Here is a 24,957-nt window from a genome sequence, read left to right as displayed (position 1 = left end):
ATATGACTTTGAATGAGAACTGTAAAATATGCACTGTTTAGTATCTTATGTACTAAGTTATAAATTGATTGGCTTACCAGAAGTATGAGATTAGGAGACAATACTGAAAATAATCAAAACATTACTGAGTATCTATTTCTATATGAAATCATGAGTTAGTGCCGACTAGTCCTCATAATACCGATACGGCGATACCGGACATATCGGCTTAACATAAAAGATATCTATCTGAGTGGGATATAAGGCTCGAATTATTATTCTAAAAGGCTATCACTGATCGACCAAGGTAGAGGGAAGTAGTCACACGCTTCATTAATACAATGGCGCGTTTCGTAATCGCGGTGACCATCATCACCTGTGCGCTTATTACAAAGTATGTATTTGCTGAAACTTTTGCTTCGGAAAATTGTAATCACTATTATTTTTCCAACTGCTGAATTCCCACAGGATATCCTGCTGCGATGTCGTGAAACTTACTTTCCCGAGTGGATTTAGCTTGGGGACTGCAAGTGCGTCGTATCAAGTCGAAGGAGCCTGGAATGTTAGCGGTGAGGGTCAAAACATTGTGCCGATGTGTTACAGGGAAATTGAAACTTATTCTGATTTCCCATTCCAATGATTACAGACAAAGGTGAAAACGTGTGGGATTATCTCACGCACAACCGTCCCGACTTAATAACCGATGGACGCAATGGCGACGTCGCCTGCGATTCGTACTACAAGTACCAAGAGGACGCAGACTTGATTAAAACACTCGGAGTTGGTTCACTTAAGATTTCAATTTGAAAAATTGCACGAAACCGAATCAACATCTCCGTATTACCATTTTTTTCCAGTTCGACTTCTATAGATTCTCCGTCAGCTGGTCACGCGTTCTTCCAACTGGCTTCGCTAACGTGATTAGCGAAGACGGTTTACAGTATTACAAAAACTTGACCGCAGCGTTGGTAGCGAACGGCATCGAGCCTGTCGTGACAATATATCACTGGGATCATCCGCAAGTTATAGAGGAGATGGGAGGATGGACAAATGAACTGATAGTGGACTGGTTCGTGGCTTACGCTGAGATTCTCTTCGAAGCACTAGGTGACAGTGTGAAACGATGGATAACCATCAACGAGCCAGATGCCTTCTGCGAGGGCGGTTATGATGGAGTCTCAAAAGCACCAGGTGATGAGAAGTCTATAATCTTTTTCACAAATAAGAAACGGCGCAGGTCCTCGTATCGGATTCTTATTTAAGGCCCGATTGATACGCTCTTTCAGCGAAAGAGATACCTAATAGTATCGGCAAATATCTTTGCGGACACAACGTTCTGAAGGCTCATGGAAAAACTTTCCGACTGTACGACGAAAAGTTCCGTGAAACCCAGGGTGGTGAAGTTGGCATAGTACTGCCTCTTATGGCATACTTACCGTACAACTCCAGTTATGAGGCAGAAGCTGAGACTGCGTTTCAATTCACTTGCGGATGGATGGCTCACCCAATATACCATGGAGATTATCCGGACATCATGAAGACTAGAGTGGCTTTGGTTAGTGAATACCAAGGCTATCCGAGATCACGACTTCCAGAATTCTCAGATGAGTGGATAGCCATCATCAAGTGAGTTTTTCAAATGGACTACCGCGATCCTTGCTACAAACCTCACTCATTTCAATACATTATATTATCGTTTTGTAATAATTCTTGTAGCGGAACAAATGATTACTTTGGTATTAATCACTACACATCCAAACTCGTTTACCCTGACTCTGGTGAAGAGCAAGGAATTTACACTTACGATCACGGTTTGATAGTAACCGTGGATTCTAGTTGGGCTGCAACAGCTTCGAATTGGTTTTACGTGAGTGTATCCTCAAATTTCAATTTCGCATTTTCCATTCAAATATGATTACTGGGATGTGAATGTGTATGTATATGCGCTCGCACGTTACCATTGCAGGTGAATCCTTCAGGATTTGGTTACCTACTTCGTAAAATCAGAGATGAATACAACAATCCTTCAGTGTGGGTTACAGAGAATGGCTACTCCGATACCGGGGAACTTGACGACTACAACCGCGTCAGCTATTATTACGAATACCTGAGAGAAATGCTGATAGCCATTAAACGAGACGGGTGCAACGTTGAGGGTTACGCCGTTTGGAGTATCTTGGACAATTTCGAATGGCAAGCTGGTTATACGTAAGTCGACCTTCGGCCTTCATTCTTTCACGTTTAAAAAGTCATGAAACTTTTGTTCGAAATGAATATTCTAATTGTCACTCGTCTTTTCCGACAGGGAACGATTTGGAATTACCCATGTAGAGTTTGACGATGCCGATACCAACCGAACCGCAAAAATTTCACAGTCTTGGTGGGCCAAAGTTCTTTCCAAACGTAAGCTTCAGGCTGTCCCGACGAACACCGCTGCTACTAGAACCCTATTACCATGGCAAAAATAATTAGAGAATATCCATTCACAACTTACTGTAGCTGAAAATGGTAGAAAATTACCTTCGTGCCGCACAGAAAGTTCCTTGGATTAAAATAGCGCATAATATCACTAGCCAGTTATTGTGAAAAAATTTACAATTAACAGAACACGCGTCGACCGCTTAGTACATATCAATACATGCTTACTGATTTCAACTTTTCATTTTTATATCTTCATTGCCACATACAATCACCAAATGTTCTTTACCAAATGTTGCGATTATTGTATTATACAATGTACACGCGAATCCACAATCATTTCTATTCTAAATTCTAATCGCGTATATTTTCACGAAACGAAAAGAATAATCTTACTATTATTTAATTCTGTAATGATTATAAAAATTATATTCCATTACCATAAAATGCTACTAGTGATTTATTATCATATACAAGGCATTCTACGAGGTCTTGGTTAAGATCGAAAAGTCACCGTTTCAGATCTACTCCACAATTTTTATACAGAAGCCACCGCCGAAAGTCAAACCTCCAATTACCCATACAAAAAATGAATTCCATTTACTCTACAGCCGGAATCTATTCACTTGAAACATATAGATATTTTTCAGCCGTGGTAAAAGCTGAACGTTTCATAACTGCAGAGATTACGCTTAAAAATTGTAGACATCAGAGAAAATGCAAATAATCCATCTTCTAATAATGCTGAAAAATGTGCTATAATTTATTAGCGTACTATTAAAAGATGGATTATTTGTCTTATATTTTTTATGGACATCAGTTTTCAATTTCACCTTTGCTGTTATGTAATATCCCACTTCTGTTAGGGCTCCAAGATTTTGTTACGGTTTGCTGAATTTTTTTGAATTCTCTAGGGCGATTCGAATAGGCCCTTCAAAATAACGATCTTAATCATATTTCAGACACGTTCGGTTAAAAAAAATTACAAAATGATGGGCGCTGTCTAGAGTGTTTGTGTAAGATAGTGATAAAGAGATTTGAAACATGATCTTTCGATCTTTATCGAGATCTCGTGAAATAACAGATATATTAATTTTATAGAACTGATAGTTTTTTTTTCAGTCATTGTAGAAAAACATCTGAAGCATAACCGAAGCCTCGTTTTTGTACTTTAACTATATTGATACTTTTTTACGTTGTTAGGCTTCTATTTTAAGAGTCATTGTTAACTGTAGTAAACCGTCTGAAATTATGTCATTCGATCTCTATGCAAATATGTATTCGAAAACTGAACTTTTATGCAGAGACTCTCATGTTTTGAAATCTAATGTAATTTTTTTGGTACGAAAGCCCAGCAACCAGTATGTACAGCAGCGGAAATATTTTTTGCATTTTCACCACGAGTTCAGAACTCAGAAAATTGCGTACACGGTATTGAATTGAGTATTTCTACAATATTTTAATAATTTCTTACAAACTTGATAGATTTGAAATCCATAATACTAATTTTATGCCGCCCCGCAAACTATGGCACAGATTGAAATGGACTTCGTTCGTTAACGACAAAGTTCCCCCAAAATTAGTAGCTGACGTACAATTTTGGATATTGATAGATTGGCGGAAATATAGGAAATTGTCAAAGTCGGTATCTGGCATACTGCATACTTTTAAATATATCATGTACAGTGAATACGACATCAAAACACATGTTGAACCACAAATGTTATACCTGATAGTGATGTCTAAGAGTGCTTGACATTTTTTATCTATCACTTTTTATCACCTGCTTATTAATCAAAACCAATTTCTCACGTTTTAGGATTGCGATCAGCGCCCAGTTATCAAGTGAAAAAACATGTTTGATCGAACTGCAGATAGCCTGCAATCGCACCAAATTGATTCATCTCGTATTGTTCAATATCCCTTAATCGAAATCGGGAAAATCAGATAAGAAACGTGAAATGTAAATATTCCTGCACGTCATAGTCAGCTCCAGAATTTTATCAAGTATTATTACCGGTACTAATAATAAGTGACCTTTGATACGAAGTGTTGTTTGTTACATATTCTTCTCAGCACCATTGTATAACAGTGGGATTATACATCGATATGATTGTACCAATTGAAGGTTCATCACGATTTCGACGTCACGTATCAGCGAAATTATCCCAGAGTAAGATTCAATCCTCTTACGTAAGAAAGGTGGGACTATGTTCAGGTTTACAATTAATACAGGTATATAACGGTTATGTAACGGTTTTGTATACCGTGCTGCGTAAGATAAAAATTCTTATATTTACGTATATACGGTGCGTGATTAATGCGCCGCATATACGTATATCTTTGATTGCGAGCAGATGTGTATTATAAGGCTTAACCATAAATATCAGCTGATATCTTAGGGCGTGTTTCAATATAACTGTAGAATATGACCATTATTGTTTGTTTTATTACTTGTGGTCGTCGCGTAAACCTGATTCCGAACTTTATCATTTGACGTTTTGTGACGCTTGTAACGTTCCATCATTTTATAAATTTTATAATTATAAGGTTATGGTTCCGTTGCAATTATTTCCTGCGATACGGAGCATTAAAATGTAGCATATATTGAATTATTGCCCTCCATTGAATAATAATTATATCACTGATCTATTCGGATTTACGGTAACCGTGAAAAATTCTTGGATTACTGTTATCATCAGCTGTATGATTAGCCAAAGATCAGTATTATCTGTATTTCAGATTATCTGTAATATTTTTTACCATAAATCGCATCCTTGTAGGAACTTTTATTGCAACGCATTACTGGCTAACGCTGAAAAACCCATTATATCGTTTTACAGCTGGGATGACTGAAAAATTGTGAAAGAAATGGGAGAATGGAAAAACAGACTGATGGTCCATTTAGTTGAATTTTGACTCTGCGGTGAAATACTTTTGACAACAGAGTTACATTGACTGATGACATGTAAAGAATCACTCCAACAGTGTTCGATAATTGGCTGGTACTTGATTCCATACAGTTCTCACACTAAACTGAGGTCAAAATCCCGATAAAAACGCTAAAAAAACTAACGGAACACATTAAAACATGGTCCAAAAAAAATTAGTAGTGGGTGAGGTTGTGTCGATCTTTGGGGCACTGTTAGAGAATCAATACAAAATAAAGGATTTTGATTGGATCTTGACTTTGATCGAATAGTATTACTGAAATATATGCATAAGAAAAGCAATAGACACTCATAAAATTCGACAAATCCAATTTATTATAGCTGATGCCCATTATATTAAAGTTTTTGCAAGATCTTGCCTGTAATTTGTAGAACAGAATACAAAGACGATGTGTGATGAATTAAGGAATTAGGCACAAGCTAGGAATTACGATGTTTCGTTCACGTTAACAGTCCCAAGTATTTGCTGAAAAGTCTTATTTTAAGTTTGTAAAGTACAGTACAACCGATTATTCCAATGCTTTTTCGATATTGACATTTCTTCTTAGAATCAAGCTAGAAACTGGGGAACAGAAAATTATATTTGTGTCTGCAAAACAACGTAAAATCTGATGTCAGAGTTTATCGTGGCAGCGACGAGAGCTAGGTCCAACTTCGTTGGACTTCAATGATATGATTGCTTTGTACATTTTTCATTACACAAGTGCAATCAAACGTTACTTTTATTAACCACAACCATCGATGGATTAACTTGGCGTAAAAGCTCGATTGACTTAAGGATCGTTGCGACTCACTGAAAATATTCCACTCTGTGCTTGAGTAATACGCGATAGAAGTAATAAAACTTAATTGTTATCGCAATTGGCTTGAAACAAATGTGTTGTGTCGGGGTATCAATCAGGGTAGTATCTGAAGATTTTCGTGACTGACAATGAGTTTTATTAATTTTTTTATTGAAAAGTAATATAGAAGAACTTGACAGCGATGCAAGCTCAACTTATTATTCTGTCGTGGCAATCGGATGTCTCAATAAGGGGAGGAGTGACTCTAACTGACTGGAAAAATTGATTTTTTATTTTTATGTTAATATTAAATATAAGAATATTCATTATTCGTAAGTTATCAACTTTTCACACCGTTTTTTTAAACATATTCCGCTGCAATGAAATATGTTTAATATTTTTATGTTGACAGATATCCATGTAAGATACGAAAAAGTGTGTAATTTAATTAATCGCAACAAAATCCGTCTTGATCATTGTTATTAACTGTATGCTTTTGTGAAATAAGTATCAAACTTACGTAGACAATGCTAACAGTATTTCCTGAAATAATACAGTATGTGTACAAGATGAGATTTTGTAACTAATTGTGATATATAACAATGGATTATCCCACAATAATGTAACGATTCCAATGTCATCGCCAAAACCAAAATAACCCTTGATCGTGCGTCCTGCCATCTCTCTCTCTCTCTCTCTCTCTCTCTGAGTGCTTTCCAAGAAGGTTTATAGTCTATTGAGAAAAACTTCACCCACACCAATTCGAGAGAAAGAAACTACTTTGTAAAACTTAAAGCAGAAAAGAAATACCGAGAGAAAAGAAAGAATGATTCTCAAGACAAGTAAATTTGACCGATAGCCCAAGAGCTAGTGACGAATACGGGCAAGATATTTTAGGCAATATGAAATTATAAAAACCAGTACTATATCAATGTTAGTGAAACTGTAATCGAGAGTCTGAAAGGGCGTCTGCTGTTGTTGCGCTAATGCGCAGCACATGAGATTAGCAAATTATTAATACCAAAACATATTCTTTATGTACTTTGGAATTTTTTTAATTTGGTAATTTAGTATTTATATAGAATCCAGAAGTAAAAATCCCAGACCATTTGGACAATTCTGACGTATGACGCGACTGTCCCAAATTTTTTATTAACATATTCGAAAAATTTACTTTAGGCACTTTGTAGTCTTCATAGCAGATTTATTAATTGATATTGTAAATATGTGCAAAAATCCTGATGAATACGACGGTTTTAAATAATTACCTGACACGAATAAAGATTTTATGAGCATCAAGCTGCGTGACAGAGAAGTCTTATGCATGAACACAGATACGAGAAAGTAAGCTTATTGGCATCTGCCAGCAGCTGCTGGGGCCCGGGCTCGACGGGCTGTGATTGGTTGCTGAAAGACCACGTGAGTCGAGTTCAAAATGTACCTCTGTTCACAGAGCATTTTGGAGCAGTTTGTTTTTTCGAATGATGAATACAAAAATTTACCAGACTTTACACTCGACAATTTATAATATTTATACCTATGTTTCAATTAGTAAATGAACCTGTCTTAGAGTAAGAAAAATATCGACATTTCATAGTCCATTAACTATATTATTAAGTAAAAGACGATATAGCAATGCCGCTTCATCTAGGCATGGGATAGTTGTCACTTGGTCGTACCATTTTCTTCCAAGCACAGCAAGGAATACGAAAATATGTCAAGTCGTGACGAATATACCGTTACACTTTAGCAACTACAGGTGATATAATTGGTTGAACTGCATTCGTGCCTCATGAAAAAATAAGCCTGTGTCACATGGGTGCCATAATTCAACTTAACATTTTAATCGATGGAAATCGAGCCATATTAACGATATGGCACGCGATAAGTTAATCTGAGATATTTGCTAAAAATATTGGATTACATTTTATGAGAGTCGATGTCCCTTGTGGCAACCTCAGTGGGGGTTTAGCATTTACGAATATAAGTTGCAAATTACTGAGGATTGCCATCCGGGAGTTTCGTCATGAAGGGGTTCGTGAATATTGTTGTCATCTGTGTGATACTCATTTGCAGGTAAGTTTCGTGAATAAAGTCACAATAAGTACAATTCGTCTAATCCAATTGTCTGATTGCCAGTAGAGTGCCTGAGGCGCAAGTCACAAATCTCACATTTCCCGAGAATTTCACTCTCGGGTCAGCAACCTCATCCTACCAGATAGAAGGAGCGTGGAACATTAGCGGTGAGATAAATTTCTGTGTGTTCATCTCCTGAATACAAGCGTTTCAAATCCATGATACCAAAAAATAAATCATTTTAGACAAGGGTGAGAACATCTGGGACTGGTGGACACACAACTATCCCGAGAATATCGCAGATGGAAGCAACGGGGACATTGCCTGCAATTCTTACTACAATTACAAGGAGGATGTGCAGATAATGAAAGATATAGGAGTGAGTCTATCAGTTGCAGCATGCGTAATTTAACTCACATCCAATTAATGCGTAATTTGTTTTCCAGTTTGATTTTTATCGATTCTCGATCAGTTGGTCTCGCGTGCTTCCAAACGGGTTCGCAAATGAGATCAGTGAGGAGGGGATTCAGTATTACAAAAATTTGACTGAAGAACTCTTGGCCAACAACATCGAACCAGTTGTGTCCATTTATCACTGGGATCATCCGCTGATCTTGGAAGAGTTGGGAGGATGGACAAATGAACTTATGGTGGAGTGGTTCGCAGATTATGCAAGAGTTATTTTCGAGGAACTTGGACCTCTCGTAAAAACATTTATCACGATCAACGAGCCTTCGGTTTATTGCTCGAATGGGTACAACAGCACAAGACATTCTCCAGGTCTCTGATGAACTCGATTCATTGTCTTATAACTGGGTGAACGATGTGATGAAAATTCAATTTTTACAAAACAATATTTCAATTCAGGGAAGATATTGGAGAACATGGGGCATTACATATGCATTCACAACACATTAAAGGCTCACGCGACAGTCTACCACATGTACAACGACGAATTTAGATCAGAACAACAGGGTCAAATAGGCCTAACAACTGCTTGCGATGGATGGTTCTCTAATGATGACAGTAACGCGACTTTGATCAACCAAGCTTTTCAGTTCAATTGCGGTTGGGTCGCGCATCCCCTGTTCGTCGGAGATTACCCAGAAATCGTGAAAACAAGAATAGCTATGATCAGCGAACTCGAAGGTTACCCCTTTTCGCGTCTGCCGGAATTTTCGGATGAGTGGGTGGAGTACATCAAGTTCGTATCCCGTTAAACATCACTTTAAATAAGACTGCAAATGATCGCATCCGTAAGATACCTATAAGCTTATTTCTCACTATCTTGCAGTGGAACAGCCGACTTCTTCGGTTTGAATCACTACACATCTTACGTCGTAAGTGCTGATCCAGACGAAGAGTCTGGTATATATAATATCGACAGTGGTATTATAAAATCTGTAAATACGAGCTACCCGCATGGCAGTCTTTCCTGGATGTATGTAAGTATTGAATATGAAAAACAGGCCCGATTGAGCATGAAGCACTCATTGGGACAATACGATAGAATTAACTGATTGCTCATCCAGGATACACCCGAAGGATTCGGCAATTTACTGCGCATGATCAGAGACGAGTACGATAATCCCCCAGTTCACGTATACGAAAATGGGTACTGCGATCTTGGAGAGCTGAACGATTATGCTCGGATCACTTACTACAATGGTTACATGACGGAGCTATTATCGGTCATTCAGAACGACAGCTGCAATGTTGTTAGGTATACCGCTTGGAGTCTACTGGATAACTTCGAATGGTCGGATGGATATACGTAAGTCAATAAAAAAAACATGCTTGTTTATTGGAATATGATAGAAGCGTTCGCCGCTCTGGTCTAAGCGTGTAACTGAAGATTAAATGACCTTTTACTTTCAGAGTAAATTTCGGTATCGTCAGTGTGAACTTCACCGATCCAGATCGGGCTAGATCATCAAAATTATCAACATCCTGGTGGAAATCAGTCATGCAGACACGAACGGTTCAAGATGTTCCTACCAGTGTATAACACTCACCGTCAATGAAATTTTGAAACTACGGACAGTGCACGACCTGCAATGTCATCTTTCAACGGCGGCACTTATTCTCGAATGCGTCACGTTTGCTTGAAATATTTTATTCATTTAGACGCAATTCAAATTAAATAAAACTCTGCATGTTTCCGTTCAGATGTTTTACCTTATCTTAAATGCAGCCGCGAACCGGTATAAGCCGTATCAATAGAACGCACGAATAAAACTTACAAACCTGTACGGTACATGTTTTTGTAATAATTTCAGCGAGTTGATGAAGTTTGCATTCATTACGACTGGAAAATAAAGAATACTTAATCTAAAACTAGGTTTAAAATGTAAAATAAAAAATTATATATGCTCGGAGTCAGGATTCCATGTTATTCATTTATTCGTATAATAATTGTGGTGGAAATACTGCTTGCATGATACTCGAAAAACAATCGGAAACTAGATACCCATCTAACTTGACACGCGTTTCCTTCGCACAAGTTTATCGACATTCAGTTCGTCGAAATATCTTTTACAGTCTGTCATTGCCGAACGTTGTGCTACTCTTATTTTTCTCGTGCAGTGATAAATAACTCAACCCGTTCTCGAGCACTGAAATACGCTTAACACTTAATACCGGCAATAAGTTATTAACCGGATCCAATGTTGCGATGTGGGTACAATAACACTCACGATATTAAAGTAGTAATTGGCAATGGCAAGGTGCTATAGTTTGAAATGAGGAACCGTTGACTATATGACGTCAATTAGGTGGCTCTTCGCGGCACGAGTAAGAAAGCGAGATTACCATCTACAGCCACTTGAGATGACCGATCAGTTAATCTTTGAAAAGTTTTATTGATGTTAGAATGATAATATTACACAACATGATAGGGCCAAATTTATGTGATAATAAAACCCAGTGGGTGTCGAAAACAAGCCATTCGCCGATTACTAACCTATTGAGACACCGCGAGAGGTCTCCACAATTTTCACAATGAAATATTTGTGGATAAGTGTCATATGCTGTGTAATTCTTACGGAGTAAGTTATGTGATATTGTTCAATTTGGGACATGGTTTTAATTCCGGCACTTATCATAGGATTTCCAGATGTCAGGCGGCAAATCTCACTTTTCCCAGCAATTTTTCAATCGGCGCTGCAACAGCATCCTATCAAATAGAAGGAGCATGGAATACCAGCGGTAACTACTAAGCTTTTCCATAATAAATCTCGGTAATAATTTTTCTACCAAATTATTCGATCATCTGCATCGTTACAGATAAGGGAGAAAATGTTTGGGATTGGTTCACCCACAATTACCCCGATAGTATAGCAGACGGAAGTAATGGAGACGTGGCTTGCGACTCTTATAATCAGTACGAAGTAGACGTGGCGCTTTTAAAGAATATGGGCGTAAGTTTCGATACGCGCAGTATAAGCAATTCAAGAACTCTCTTTTAACGATCACTTTTCCAGGTCGACTTCTATCGGTTTTCAATCAGCTGGTCACGCATACTGCCAAATGGTTTCGCAAACGAAGTCAGCGAGGATGGGATTCAGTACTACAAAAATCTCAGCCAATTGCTAATCGCTAACGATATCGAGCCAGTCGTAACACTATATCACTGGGACCATCCGGAGATTCTTGAGGAGTTGGGCGGATGGACCAACGAGTTGATGGTGACGTGGTACGCCGACTACGCTCGAATAATTTTCGAAGAATTGGGGCCCTACGTTAAGCGATTCATTACAATCAACGAGCCCACGTCCTACTGCTTAAATGGATATAACGCAACTCGCTTTGCTCCAGGTATGAGAGCTCGTGATCAATAACATTGGTGATTATTATTTTCAGAGGATTTTACCGCAGTATGATTTTTGTACAGCAAAAATTTTGGAAAATATGGGGCACTACATTTGCATACACAACACCTTGAAAGCCCACGCTACAGCTTATCACATATACGACGACGAATTCCGAGCAACCCAAAACGGTGAAGTAGGTTTAGTCGCATACTGCAGAGGATGGGTCTCAGGTGAAAACGTAACCGACGAAACCATAGAGCAGTATTTCCTATTCAATTGTGGTTGGGTAGTGCATCCGATTTTCGCTGGGGACTATCCGGAAATCATGAAAACTAGAATAGCCAACATCAGTGCGCTCGAAGGTTATCCATTCTCGCGTCTTCCGGAATTTTCGGACGATTGGATAGAGTACATCAAGTACGTATCGAATACTCTGTCATAAACGATTATTCGTCATTTAGGCGGAAGAAATGACCTAGTAGCGATTTTATTCCACAGTGGGACGGCAGATTTCTTCGGTCTTAATTACTACACCTCTCGGTTACCTGTATTCGATTCAGATGAGGACCTTGGTATATACACCATAGACAGTGGTGTAATCGAAAATGTTAACAGCAGTTGGTCAGTTGGAGCTTCGGATTGGTTATATGTAAATATCAATGGATTTGTGGATTATTGTATTGCGATTCCTTGGTTAATTGACATCATGCCATTAAATGAATGTAATTAATACATAGGTAGTACCAGAGGGATTGGGCAATCTGCTACAAATGATTAGGGATACGTACAGCAACCCGCCGGTATGGATTATGGAAAATGGATATTCCGACGAAGGTGAATCTGACGATTACGATCGAATCAGCTACTATTATGACCACCTCAGCGTAGTGCTCTCAGCTATCAACGACGATGGCTGCAACATTGAAGGTTACACGATTTGGTCACTCCTCGACAATTTTGAATGGGCTGATGGCTACACGTGAGTTTAGTATTCGGTTTATTTTGAAGAGTAACCTAGGCCACATCTATTTCTTACATATTTTCAATTTGCAGAAAACTGTTCGGTGTTCACCAAGTGGACTTTGACAGTTCCAACAGAACGAGATCGACCAAGCTCTCCGCTACCTGGTGGCAAGACGTACTCAGCACGCGAGAACTTCAGGCGGTTCCAACCGCGAATAGTACTCGCCGTTAGGCAAATTTATCATCGTGCATGATCCCTTGGCATGAATATATCATATATATAAATGTAAGTGGTGAGAGTTGTGTCGTATGATCTTCAAATGTAAGCATTTAGATGTAAAAATGTCATGGCTTTAGCCCAGCGCGACGAAGCGCAAATAAATATCAACGCCCGCTGGACGCCTGCTCCCTCTGCAAGGTCGTAAAAACGTGCCAAGTGACGAATGTTTTTTCGAGTCCAATTTAACTCAACTGATCAATTATTACGTAAAAATAAAAAAATCAATCCATCACCAGCATCAGACTTCACACTCATGCTTCTGAGGAATTTACTCGAAAATACTTTTTTTCGAATCAAAAATTTTTCCCTTTCTGCATCCTTTATTTCTTTCAATGTTCTAAATTTTTCAAGATCAATTTCTATCTAACTTACCAAATTCGAAGCTTCAAGAGAGATAGATTTCAGTGAACTTTTACGCACAAATCGTTAGCGAAAGCGGCTTGGCCTAACAATAAGTCTTTACTGCACTACTACAATCCTTACGTTTTAAATACCTGATTAGATTATACAGATAATGCCAGTAAAGCGGCACGGTTTTGACGTTAAATGAATGATTTTAAATAAAGCCATCACTCGGAAGGCTTTGACTCCATTCTTATTCATACAGGATTACGAACTATTTTCACCGTGTTTAAGATTTCTGCATCTGCAAAACTGAACTTTATCATGCTGTAGCACGGGACAATCATTCAGAGGACAATGTCTTGCCGAAACTTTTTGTTCCTCGTTCGAATATGTAGGGGTGGTATTTATTATTTTATTTTTAAGACTAATTCAAAGTTTGTTTTTTGACAAATTAATACTTTACCAAGCCGTAACTTCGGAACGATCAACCTGACAGCAAAGTTTCACTGGACGTGTATGTTCCTCATACCTTATTTAATTATCAGGTGGCGGTATTTTCTTTCTAAACGAACTTCAATTCATTTTCGCAGATGCAGAAATCTTGAAGCTTATACTATTTATCAAGTGTGATACTTCTTTGTCACAAAAATTAATCATCACTCACGGCCGTTTGACGATAACATTTGACAGGCCGATTTACCACACAACATTTTTGACATTTATCATTTATGCAAAAACTATATTGAGTTCTCACATTCAGTATCGATTCCCAGATAACAACAGTGATATAAAATGATTTCTAGCGAAGTATAGAGATATATATGATAGCAATCAGTTGCCATTTAAGTCGACAAATTTTAACGCCTTATGTGATTAATGGTGTCAATTTTGGTACTGATAAGATGGAAAACTTGGGGAGGGGAATTTCCAAGTGCTAATGAAAACATTTTGAACTCAAGGAAACGAGCCATTTGCTAACGAATAATCATCTTGAATTGTATTGATGGAACATTACATTTCAATAATGAAACATACGTGGAAAATTGTAATTTGCTGTATAATCTTCACAGGGTAAGAGCAATTACTGCATTATGTCCTAATTAAGATGAAGTCTTTCAATCGGGCAGTTTTCCCAGGTTAAAAGAATGCCAAGCCGCTAATCTCAGTTTTCCTGGGAATTTCACAATTGGTGTTGCCACCTCATCCTACCAAATAGAAGGAGCCTGGAACGTAAGTGGTAAGTATTCGGTATTTGTTTTCGGGAATTCAAAACTGTTTTTCACGCATAATGTTTTTTTGTGCCATGAATGTAGATAAGGCAGAAAGTATTTGGGATTGGTACACACACAGCTATCCGGAAAACATCGCAGATGAAAGTAATGGAGATATAGCTTGCGATTCCTACCATAAATATGAAGAAGACATACAGTGGCTGAAAGAGCTGGGAGTAAGTTTAAATACATGTGATCACCGATGTACTGTTACAATCGAGCCTCCAGTTCCATCACCAAGCGACCGCGGATGTCCCAATCATCCCTGTGCCGCGTCAACGAATTCCATGGGCAATCAGGGCCAACTTTAGCAGGTGAGTTGGAAGGTGGTCCATTTAAGTTACCGAACTTGCGCCTGGTTGAGCAATGCCATGCCAAGAGTGTATAGTGCCCGATTGCTCAATAACTTCCACCAAAGTCAAAATTGCACCGTGACATGCTGATCGGCTTGACCTACGAAAAACCTTGACTGCCAAAAACCAGTCAACGTCGACGAGGCGGCTGACAAAAGTTCTCACTAAGGCCGGCTCACAAGCTCGTTCGCGCCTTGTTCCTGGAGTAAAAAAGGGATCCACGTGTTCACCAGCCTGGGACAGGAGAGAATCGCCGTGATCTTTCCCGCCAGAACACCTAACGGACTATACGGTAAATCAAGTGCTGGACTCCTTGGCTGCAGGCTTGTAAAAATCGACGGCCAGGCTGCAGACCACCTTCTGACTTACCCACCTAAATTCCTCTTTACCCAATCACCCGTTCGCTCATTTACTATCTGCTGGTCAAACATTACTTAAACCATTTCATTGTCTTTAGACTACCAAACTTCTGTGCATCACATTCAACATTGTATACATATCTTCATCAAATGAATCGATATTGGAAAACGTAATCTGAACTCCAGTCTTAGCCACGAGACTTGTCTCGGTGCTAGTGTTTAATGATTAATCTCAGGAAGCGGAACTCAAGCTGTGCTTTAACACTTGAGAGAGGCGAATAACACGCAACCAGGTACTTCCATTCGACATTCGGGAGGTACCTGCCAAACTTGTGTTGCAAACAATGTCAAGAGACGGCCGTCTCCACATAACTTTGCTATTAAATATTTCAAAGAATAAATCTTTCAGGTGGATTTTTACCGGTTTTCGGTAAGCTGGGCACGCATACTTCCAAACGGTTTTGCAAACGAAGTCAGTGAGGATGGGCTGCAATATTACAAAAATTTAACCCAAGCTCTGATCGATAACGGTATCGAACCAGTCGTAACTATATATCACTGGGAACATCCAAAGATTCTTGAAGATTTGGGAGGATGGACCAACGAGTTGATGGTGACGTGGTACGCTGACTATGCCAGAATCATTTTTGAAGAACTGGGGCCCCTGGTTAAAACCTTCGTCACAATCAACGAGCCTGAATCCTACTGTGCAGTTGGATACAACACCACTTATTTTGCTCCAGGTAAAGTGCTCGTCGCCAGTAACTTGGAATAATATATTAGGTAATGGACGGCCTTCTACAGTAACATATTCAAACAGGTAAAGAGTTGGAAAACATGGGGCACTATATATGCATGCACAATTCCTTAAAAGCTCACGCGACAGTATATCATATGTACGACGATGAATATAGATCAACACAAAATGGTCAAATAGGCATCGTTGCACAATGTTATGGATGGGTGGCAGGGGACAACGTGACTGACGATTCCATTGAGAGATATTTTCAATTTAATTGTGGTTGGGTAATGCATCCAATATTTGTTGGGGACTACCCAGAAATAATGAAGACTAGGATAGCCAACATAAGCGCTCTCCAAGGTTATCCATTCTCACGATTGCCAGAATTTTCAGATGATTGGATAGAGTACATTAAGTGAGTATTTGATCAAATACTTGGGCAATTAATGTGGTTAGTTATTCAAGCAGATTGATTCACGAAAGTTTCAATTCAACAGTGGAACCGCAGATTTCTTTGGCCTGAATCATTACACGTCTCGCATGCCTGTGTTCGATTCAAACGAGGATCTTGGTATATATACAATAGATAGTGGTATAATTGCTTCTATTAATGAAAGTTGGTCACTTGGGAGTGCTGCGTGGTTACACGTAATTATCTTTTTAACGATCCTATGAAACACACTTCCGATTATAAGACCGTACTGATTAAATCCATTTTCAGGTTGTACCAGCCGGATTCGGTAACCTATTACGCATGATTCGAGACCAATACAATAATCCTCCAGTATGGGTCCTGGAAAACGGATATCCTGACACTGGGGAATCAGATGATTACAGCAGGATCAGTTATTACTACGAATACATCACCGAGTTACTCACAGCCTTTCAGGATGACGGCTGCAACGTTGTGAGATACACAATTTGGTCACTTCTGGACGAGTTCGAATGGACAGCTGGTTACACGTGAGTACTTTTTCAGGATAATTTTTCATCATGGCATAATTGAGCAAAATATTTATACTGTTAATTCACAGACAATTATTTGGCATCGTCGGAGTGGACTTTGACAGTTCGGACAGAACAAGGTCGGCAAAGCTTTCCACGGCATGGTGGCAAGAAGTCATCAGTACTCGGACACTTCAAAGTGTTCCAACTGCCAACAGTACCCGTTAGCCTACTTGATGAGCACCGATGCATCTCAACTAACAAAATAGTTACACTGATTTTTATCTTTACTTTGCCTCTTTGTTACACGTGTTGGTTTCGTCATGTGCAAAGACGATTTGTCGAACCTGAATTGCTTATGCTCATAGGTATTACGCTCTTATGTATCCAGAGCGACAGGTACGAATGAATAACCGATTCTTGTTCAGCGCCTCAGTTCCTCAGGCTTGACGAATATTTACTAGGAAGAAGACGTACCAAAAGTGTGGAATAAAATCACGAGAGAATCATCTCTAGAACCAGATAATATTTTTTTAATAACCTGTTTCCTATAACACGGACAAACGACAATATCAAAACTCAATTTTCCAGCACTTTTTGTTTACAGCCGCGATCTATTCTATTAACTACAGAGAATCGCGTCTATCTTAGACGACAATTGCGATTGAATTAGTATTTTTCTGAAAAAATTTTCTCCTTTTCAGTGTACGATGATAACAGCAGAATTACAGTACTGAATTTGAACTCAGGGTTACAGAGATAATTGTAAAAATGAGCCCCGCAAATTCTACGAGTCATAAATGCTTCGGAATTACAGTATGAATCTAATAAAAAGGTAGTGATGCCATATCGTTGGTACTGGTAGTTGTTGGATACCATCAAAGCTCTCATAAATGTACGGTATGAAAAAATGGTTGCAACTGATGGTATGATACCCATTATCTTATAAAAAATGTGATTGACTGAATTCAACGGTTATCAAAGAGTTGACAATGTCAAGAGTTGGCTTACATACGATATATACTATTATATATGTATATACAATTTCACTATCGGTCCAGTTAAATGCCCCTCCTATAAATGCGAATGTTGAATTGAGTGTGCTGCATACTGTCAATGTGATACCGCAGCCTAATCATGAAAGAATTACGGAGAATTGTTATTTGCTGTGTAATATTCACAAAGTAAGTTTTTTCAATATTCTTTGACCCTAGCACAGTATTCTAATTTTAAAATTTCGACAGACTACACGAGTGTCAAGGTGCAAATCTTAGTTTTCCGGAAAATTTTATCATTGGTGCTGCAACCGCATCTTACCAAATAGAAGGGGCCTGGAATGTCAGCGGTGAGTATTCAACTTCTGTACCTACGGCAATGTCAGGTTGTTATTCATTATAAACTAGAATGTTACATCAATTTATTACAGACAAAGGAGAAAATGTTTGGGATTGGTTCACACACAACAAACCGGAAAACATAGCAGACGGAAGTACGGGAGATGTGGCCTGTGACTCTTATCATAAATACGAAGAAGACGTGCAGTGGGTGAAAAATCTAGGGGTCAGCATCAAAACAGTCGGAATAATGTGTGAAAAGAAGTTGATTTGACAATTAAACGTTTCAGTTGGATTTCTACCGTTTTTCGGTCAGCTGGTCACGCGTACTTCCAAATGGTTTTGCGAATGAAGTCAGTGAAGATGGAATTCAATACTACAAAAATCTGACCACGTTACTAGTGGCAAATGGTATCGAGCCCATCGTTACAATATATCACTGGGACCATCCTCAGATTCTCGAAGATTTGGGTGGATGGACAAACGAATTAATGGTGGAGTGGTATACCGATTACGCCAGGGTTCTTTTCGAAGAATTGGGACCCATGGTGAAAACCTTCATCACAATTAACGAGCCAAAAGTATATTGCGAACAAGGATACAACTCGACTACTATAAAAGCTCCAGGTACGATGACTATTCGTTATTAAAAGGGAGTTAGAACCCAGTGCGAAGTACTGATATAATTGAATTTCAATTCAGGAAAAATATTAGAAAATATGGGCCATTACCTGTGCGTTCACAATACTCTGAAAGCTCATGCGACAGCGTATCATCTGTACGATGACGAATTCCGTGCGATTCAAGAAGGCCAAATAGGAATAGTGACGCCGTGTGCCGGTTGGGTGCCAGGGGACAACGTAACCGAAGAATCCATCGAACGACACTTTCAGTTCGATTGCGGTTGGATTATGCACCCCATTTATGTTGGAGACTATCCAGAAATTGTGAAAACGAGAGTGGCCTATGTCAGTGCACTCGAAAATTACCCATTTTCACGTTTACCCGAATTTTCACAGGATTGGATAGAGTACATAAAGTTCGTATACCGTCAAAACTTTGCCATAATTAACGCGCTTGAGTATTAACGTTTCGCCGCAATTATTTTACAGTGGAACAGCAGACTTCTTTGGTCTCAATCACTACACGTCAAGTATGCCCATATTTGACACAGCCGAAGAGCTTGGCATATATACCAGGGATAGTGGCATAATTAAAAATACCAATTCCAGCTGGTCAGCTGGTAGTTCTTCATGGTTATACGTACGTGTTGGAAAACTATTAGAATTATGAATTTGAAAACGCTTGAATTCGGTTTCGCTGAAGTAATTTAATTGGTTCACAGGTATTGCCAGAAGGATTCGGTAATGTTTTGCGTATGATTCGAGACCAGTACAATAATCCACCGTTGTATGTATTTGAAAACGGATATTCCGACACCGGCGAGTTGGAAGACTATCGACGAATTAATTATTATTACGAATACGTCAGCGAGATGCTCACAGCCATCAACGATGATGGCTGCAATGTCGTGGCATACACTATTTGGTCCCTTCTTGACAATTTTGAGTGGAATGCTGGCTACACGTGGGTATATTTTCTTGTATATGAACATTTATCTGAATTATATTACAATATGGTCACATCCTTGGTTGTTTTAATTTACAGAGAATTATTCGGCATTATAAGTGTTGATTTCAACAGTTCAAACAGAACAAGATCAGCTAAACTATCTACGTCATGGTGGCAAGAAGTTATCAGTACACGTACACTTCAGGATGTTCCCAGTAACGGTACTAGACGTTAGGAATTTGGTTGATAAGCAGCTTGACTGAAGAACGATCGTATTTCGAAAGAAGGTTATTCATTACCGAGTTCTGTGATAATCGATGTATTTCAAACATTTACTGACCAATTGAAGTTAGAATAATTTGTTAACGTCGAATATTCACACGAATACGTGATGTGTAAATAACTATTATTCACTAATTGTAAGACAGCAGACTTTGTGACCGGACATCAAGAAGATATTCAAAAAGCGAAATGAGTCTTGCAAGATACGAATACATTTCTAGAGTGATTCGTTTGTATTATCTTCATTGGTCAATTACCACGTGTGGTAATCTCGACCGACAGTAACTTTTTTCTCCTAATAGTTTGAGATAAATAGATTACACACAGAAGGTCCAAGCATTCATTATCAAAAATTATAAATTATAAATTTAATATTATCAACATGCCGAGGATTTGATAATATAACTGGTGCAGGGTAAATGATCTTTTGCATCACGACAATACTTAATCTTCAATTTCCACTAGAGATAAATAAAATACATACATCATTACTCCCATTCCTGTTTGTAGCATGATATCGTTATCATATTGATATAGAGATATGAGTATGTGAACGTTGGATTATCTTGAGTTTCATTTCTCAAATAAACAGCGTGCATACAATATACAGGCACACTTATTTGATGCTGAAAACAAATGCGACGGACGCAGCCTGTTCTCTCAATGAAGTTCTCAGCAGCCAGTAAATGACCCTGTAGACATCCCAGTAAGCTAAGGGAGAAAATTTCGATCATCTCAACAACATTCAGACGTTATTTTCAACCTGAATTACTCAACCTAGTAACTACAATGGACAAAGCTGTGGTATTGGCGATGCTCCCAAATGGAATAAATTATTGCAGCGGGCTTATTATCCTCCCGTTGTGAAATGAATCACTCCACTGATATCAAGTACCGTCCGCGAACGAGCGAGATAGGCTCAGTTTCTCAACTCAGTTTGTAAGTGATGGTTGATTAAGAATCACGTTCCATCGATTTGAAAAGGCAATTCCATAGAGGTCAAGCGGACGACGAGACCGGTACTTGATAATCGAAAGAAAAAAGAAAAAATACGATCAGTAAAGTTGAACTGTTACCCCAACTTCAAAATAACTCGGTTTCTATCATGACGTCTACACTCTGCTGGAGTCTTTTGTTGTACTCCTTGCTGATCTCACGGTAAGTACCAACTGAATTTCAAGTTGTGATATCAACCGTGAAAACCTTATGCATAATCCTTATATTGGATTTACTCTTAGCATTTTCTGTCACGACGATGATTATCTTACCTTTCCTGAGGGATTTCGTATCGGAGCTGCAGGAGCGTCGTATCAAATTGAAGGCGGCTGGAACGCAAGTGGTATGGAGCTTGCAAATTGCATGTGATTTTGAAAAACGTTCAATTCTCTTGAAATTTGATTTATTTTATAATTCATATTACATTACAATCTACAGATAAAGGTCACAGTGTGTGGGATAATTTCACGCACAGAGAACCATGGCGTATTGTAGATAATAGTAACGGTGACATTGCTTGTGACTCGTACCACAAATACAAGGAAGATGTTAAATGGCTCAAGGAGATTGGAGTTAGTACACGAATACTGATTTCACCTGAAAATGTGTATCCCAAACACGCTTCACTAAACTTTTTATTCCTTTCACGCTCAGCTCGATCACTATCGATTTTCGCTCAGCTGGTCTCGCATCTTGCCAACTGGCTACGCTGACAAAGTCAGCGAGGATGGAATTCGTTACTACAAAAATCTGATCGACGAACTACTCCGCAACAACATCGAACCCTTAGTCACTCTCTATCATTGGGATCACCCACAGGTGATCGAGGAACAAGGTGGTTGGATGAACGACATGATAGTCAAGTGGTTTGGCGACTATGCAAGGGTGGTATTCCGGGAGCTTGGACCGAAGGTGAAAATATTTGCAACGATAAACGAGCCAAATTCATTTTGCACGGAGGGTTATGAGGATGGGTGTAAGGCTCCAGGTATTTTAGGATGCATTCTTTCTTCTTCCTTTTTTCTTCTTTTTTTTTCCTTCAGGCAGAGGCTCTTTCATTCAAGATGACAATTTTCAGGAAAACAACTCGCTCCGACGGGGGGTTACATGTGCGGCCATAACGTGTTAAAGGCCCACGCCAGAGCGTACCACATTTACGACAGAGAATTCCGGAAATCCCAAAATGGAAAGATCGGCATCGTGATACCTTGCGGAGGTCAAATAGCCAAGAATCCGGGAGACAACGCGTCTGTCGAAACATCATTTCAATTCGGCTGCGGATGGATGGCTCACCCAATTTTTTCAAAAACCGGAGACTACCCTGAAGTTATGAAGCGTAACATCGATCGTAACAGCAAAAACGAAGGTTACCCCAGATCAAGGTTACCGAAATTTTCGCCGAACTGGATCAAATACATCAGGTTGGTATCGACCAAATAGATTGGAATCCATATAATTCCCATGCGCATTTATTTCAAAGTCTTATTCTTTGTTTGCAGAGGAACTTCCGACTACTTTGGATTGAATCATTACACCACCTTCGAGGTATCACCTAGAACAAAAAAACCAGACGACGTATGGGGTCTTGACTCTGGTCTGGAGAAAAGTGTGGATCCAAGCTGGCCTCGGACAGCTTCTGCCTGGCTGAGGGTTGGCATATAGTAAATTTGAAAACCCATTGGTATGGACCTTCCTCACTGATTGCCACTTTTGATTTCAGGTAACTCCGTTCGGCTTCGGAGATATTCTCAGACAGATTAAAGACGAGTACCAAAACCCACCTGTTTATATTCTCGAGAACGGTGTTTCGGACTCGGGAACACTGACCGACCATCAGAGGATCGGTTACTTCTACTCGTACCTGAAGGAACTCATTACAGCGGTCAAACGGGATGGGTGTAACGTGCCACTTTATACCATGTGGAGCCTTCTCGATAACTTCGAGTGGAATAGAGGATATACGTGAGTGAAACAGAGCGAACTTTCTCCTGCAGGTAGACTTGAGCTTATAATTTTGGGAAATCACTTTCCAGAGAGCGTTTTGGCATCTTACATGTGGATTTCAATAGTTCAAACAGAACTCGAACACCCAAGCTGTCAGTGGATTGGTGGAAAAATGTTTTAAGAACTCGAAAGCTGCAGCCTGTGACTGAGTACTGGTAGATGAACGATGTGCCGTTACTGACATATATTATTTCATATCATATCTATATTTCATACGCGTTATAATTTTCATTTCCTCGATTTTCCTGCGGTGTATTTCTCTGTATTCTCGTTCAAAATTATTTTCTGTGATACCTTCTAGGGAGAAGTAATACTGTGCAAAGAGAGACTTAAAAGATAAAAACTTAGCAATTTCATTGGTCGATAAACGCTAAGAGACAGCCCAGGAAAAAAATTTTGGATCTATGTATAAATTTTTTTCATAGATTTTGAATAAATTTGATGAACTTGGATCTAAATTTTAAAGAATCATATGTTTACCGAGATTTCCGTAGATATCAGTAGATTTAAGTACCCTTGAGTTAGTCTAATATTGTGGACAAACGCTTATGCTTCTTAGAGCTCCCTACATCTACTTAAATCTCAGTCCTGGGTACTTACCCGATTTTATTTTAATATATCTTTCTTAACTAGGTGTACTATATATAAACTAAATATGACATCTTGACCTCGTAAGATTACACACGATTTCTTTTTCTTTTTCTCCTCTCCGAGGTGTGTGGAAGGCAGTTGTACTTTGTCAGTGATACGAGCCGTTTGATGTACACGAAGAGAACGGTGTGTTACAATGCCAGTTATGTAGAAACCAGTATAAAATTTTGATAAATACTTTCTTATTACTATCTACATCAGATCCAAAAAGTGATTTATCTACCTCGTAATCCAACAGTTTCCACCTGGCCTGCAGCTGGCACTACACAGCCATTCAGGTTTTTGTGGAATAATGAAGCTGCGGATAAAAACATCAAAAATAATAATGTAACAAGTTGGTGTTTCTGTCAATTTGCGTTATTCGAAAATTCGGTAGATATACTCGTTGTGAAAGTAACTATGCTAAAAAGTGCATGGACGATGTAAATTGTTACGAGAAAACACTCAGTTCCTCAATGGCAATCCCAAAAACGTTCATATTATAATCACATCTAGCTTTATACTTAGGATATAATCATGTATCCATTATTTTGGTATAATTACTGTATCATGGGTTACAACGAAGTCATAGAAAAAGGTAATTAACAAAAAAATGCTAAAGTCATTGTGTATAATTCTACTTTGTAAAAATTGATATACTCCAGCTCGAAAAAACCCAGCTGCAGGGTAAAGTTGAACGATCCTAACAGATATGCCGCCTAGGCTGTCGAATCCTGAAGACTTGGCGGAGAAAGAATGCCCCCAGAAAACAAACCCAAAAATAGACGAAGGGAGGGCATATTTTGTAACGGGAATAGAACAGGAAAGTGCTTGGGCCAAGCAGGACAGTTTAGTTTGGATTC

The 24,957-nt window shown here is 38.9% G+C and overlaps 6 protein-coding genes across 8 annotated transcripts; all 6 read left to right on the top strand.

Annotated features, from left to right (window-relative positions):
* The first annotated feature begins 233 nt into the window (after positions 1 to 233).
* LOC124184772 (myrosinase 1-like) lies at positions 234 to 2,776 on the top strand. Its single transcript, XM_046574849.1, has 8 exons — positions 234 to 373; positions 448 to 548; positions 626 to 759; positions 837 to 1,170; positions 1,266 to 1,605; positions 1,696 to 1,846; positions 1,946 to 2,187; positions 2,285 to 2,776. The coding sequence occupies exons 1-8, from the start codon at positions 321 to 323 to the stop codon at positions 2,445 to 2,447; spliced, it is 1,518 nt and encodes a 505-aa protein (XP_046430805.1). The 5' UTR covers positions 234 to 320; the 3' UTR covers positions 2,448 to 2,776.
* A 5,276-nt stretch (positions 2,777 to 8,052) lies between these two features.
* On the top strand, positions 8,053 to 10,562 carry LOC124184592 (myrosinase 1-like). Of its 2 annotated transcripts, none has more exons than XM_046574479.1 (8): positions 8,053 to 8,206; positions 8,270 to 8,373; positions 8,452 to 8,585; positions 8,653 to 8,986; positions 9,074 to 9,410; positions 9,501 to 9,651; positions 9,739 to 9,980; positions 10,085 to 10,561. In XM_046574479.1, the coding sequence occupies exons 1-8, from the start codon at positions 8,157 to 8,159 to the stop codon at positions 10,212 to 10,214; spliced, it is 1,482 nt and encodes a 493-aa protein (XP_046430435.1). In that variant the 5' UTR covers positions 8,053 to 8,156; the 3' UTR covers positions 10,215 to 10,561. The 2 variants fall into 2 exon arrangements, with proteins under 2 accessions (XP_046430435.1, XP_046430436.1); XM_046574480.1 differs by having other exon boundaries at positions 8,087 to 8,206; positions 8,273 to 8,373; positions 10,085 to 10,562.
* Positions 10,563 to 11,118: 556 nt separating this feature from the next.
* On the top strand, positions 11,119 to 13,540 carry LOC124184589 (myrosinase 1-like). Of its 2 annotated transcripts, XR_006871219.1 has the most exons (9): positions 11,119 to 11,253; positions 11,313 to 11,413; positions 11,492 to 11,625; positions 11,689 to 12,022; positions 12,099 to 12,435; positions 12,517 to 12,667; positions 12,756 to 12,997; positions 13,072 to 13,267; positions 13,339 to 13,540. XR_006871219.1 is itself a non-coding variant. In XM_046574476.1 (8 exons), exons 1-8 carry the CDS (start codon positions 11,207 to 11,209, stop codon positions 13,211 to 13,213), a joined length of 1,488 nt encoding a protein of 495 aa, XP_046430432.1. In that variant the 5' UTR covers positions 11,119 to 11,206; the 3' UTR covers positions 13,214 to 13,497. The 2 variants fall into 2 exon arrangements, 1 of the variants encoding a protein (XP_046430432.1); XM_046574476.1 differs by having other exon boundaries at positions 13,072 to 13,497.
* A 987-nt stretch (positions 13,541 to 14,527) lies between these two features.
* LOC124184588 (myrosinase 1-like) lies at positions 14,528 to 17,799 on the top strand. Its single transcript, XM_046574474.1, has 8 exons — positions 14,528 to 14,677; positions 14,743 to 14,843; positions 14,920 to 15,053; positions 15,999 to 16,332; positions 16,410 to 16,746; positions 16,829 to 16,979; positions 17,053 to 17,294; positions 17,366 to 17,799. The coding sequence occupies exons 1-8, from the start codon at positions 14,610 to 14,612 to the stop codon at positions 17,502 to 17,504; spliced, it is 1,506 nt and encodes a 501-aa protein (XP_046430430.1). The 5' UTR covers positions 14,528 to 14,609; the 3' UTR covers positions 17,505 to 17,799.
* Positions 17,800 to 17,930: 131 nt separating this feature from the next.
* Positions 17,931 to 20,690, top strand: LOC124184590 (myrosinase 1-like). Its single transcript, XM_046574477.1, has 8 exons — positions 17,931 to 18,460; positions 18,521 to 18,621; positions 18,703 to 18,836; positions 18,901 to 19,237; positions 19,313 to 19,649; positions 19,723 to 19,873; positions 19,956 to 20,197; positions 20,279 to 20,690. Exons 1-8 carry the CDS (start codon positions 18,414 to 18,416, stop codon positions 20,415 to 20,417), a joined length of 1,488 nt encoding a protein of 495 aa, XP_046430433.1. The 5' UTR covers positions 17,931 to 18,413; the 3' UTR covers positions 20,418 to 20,690.
* A 435-nt stretch (positions 20,691 to 21,125) lies between these two features.
* On the top strand, positions 21,126 to 24,947 carry LOC124184591 (myrosinase 1-like). The gene is made up of 8 exons (XM_046574478.1): positions 21,126 to 21,622; positions 21,703 to 21,803; positions 21,899 to 22,032; positions 22,115 to 22,448; positions 22,539 to 22,881; positions 22,960 to 23,110; positions 23,181 to 23,422; positions 23,494 to 24,947. Exons 1-8 carry the CDS (start codon positions 21,570 to 21,572, stop codon positions 23,621 to 23,623), a joined length of 1,488 nt encoding a protein of 495 aa, XP_046430434.1. The 5' UTR covers positions 21,126 to 21,569; the 3' UTR covers positions 23,624 to 24,947.
* The last annotated feature ends 10 nt before the right edge of the window (positions 24,948 to 24,957 follow it).

Source organism: Neodiprion fabricii, chromosome 6, assembly GCF_021155785.1.
Source record: "Neodiprion fabricii isolate iyNeoFabr1 chromosome 6, iyNeoFabr1.1, whole genome shotgun sequence".
NCBI lineage: Eukaryota > Metazoa > Arthropoda > Insecta > Hymenoptera > Diprionidae > Neodiprion > Neodiprion fabricii.
Note: the sequence above shows the minus strand (reverse complement) of the source record. Positions and strands in the feature narration are given on the sequence as shown.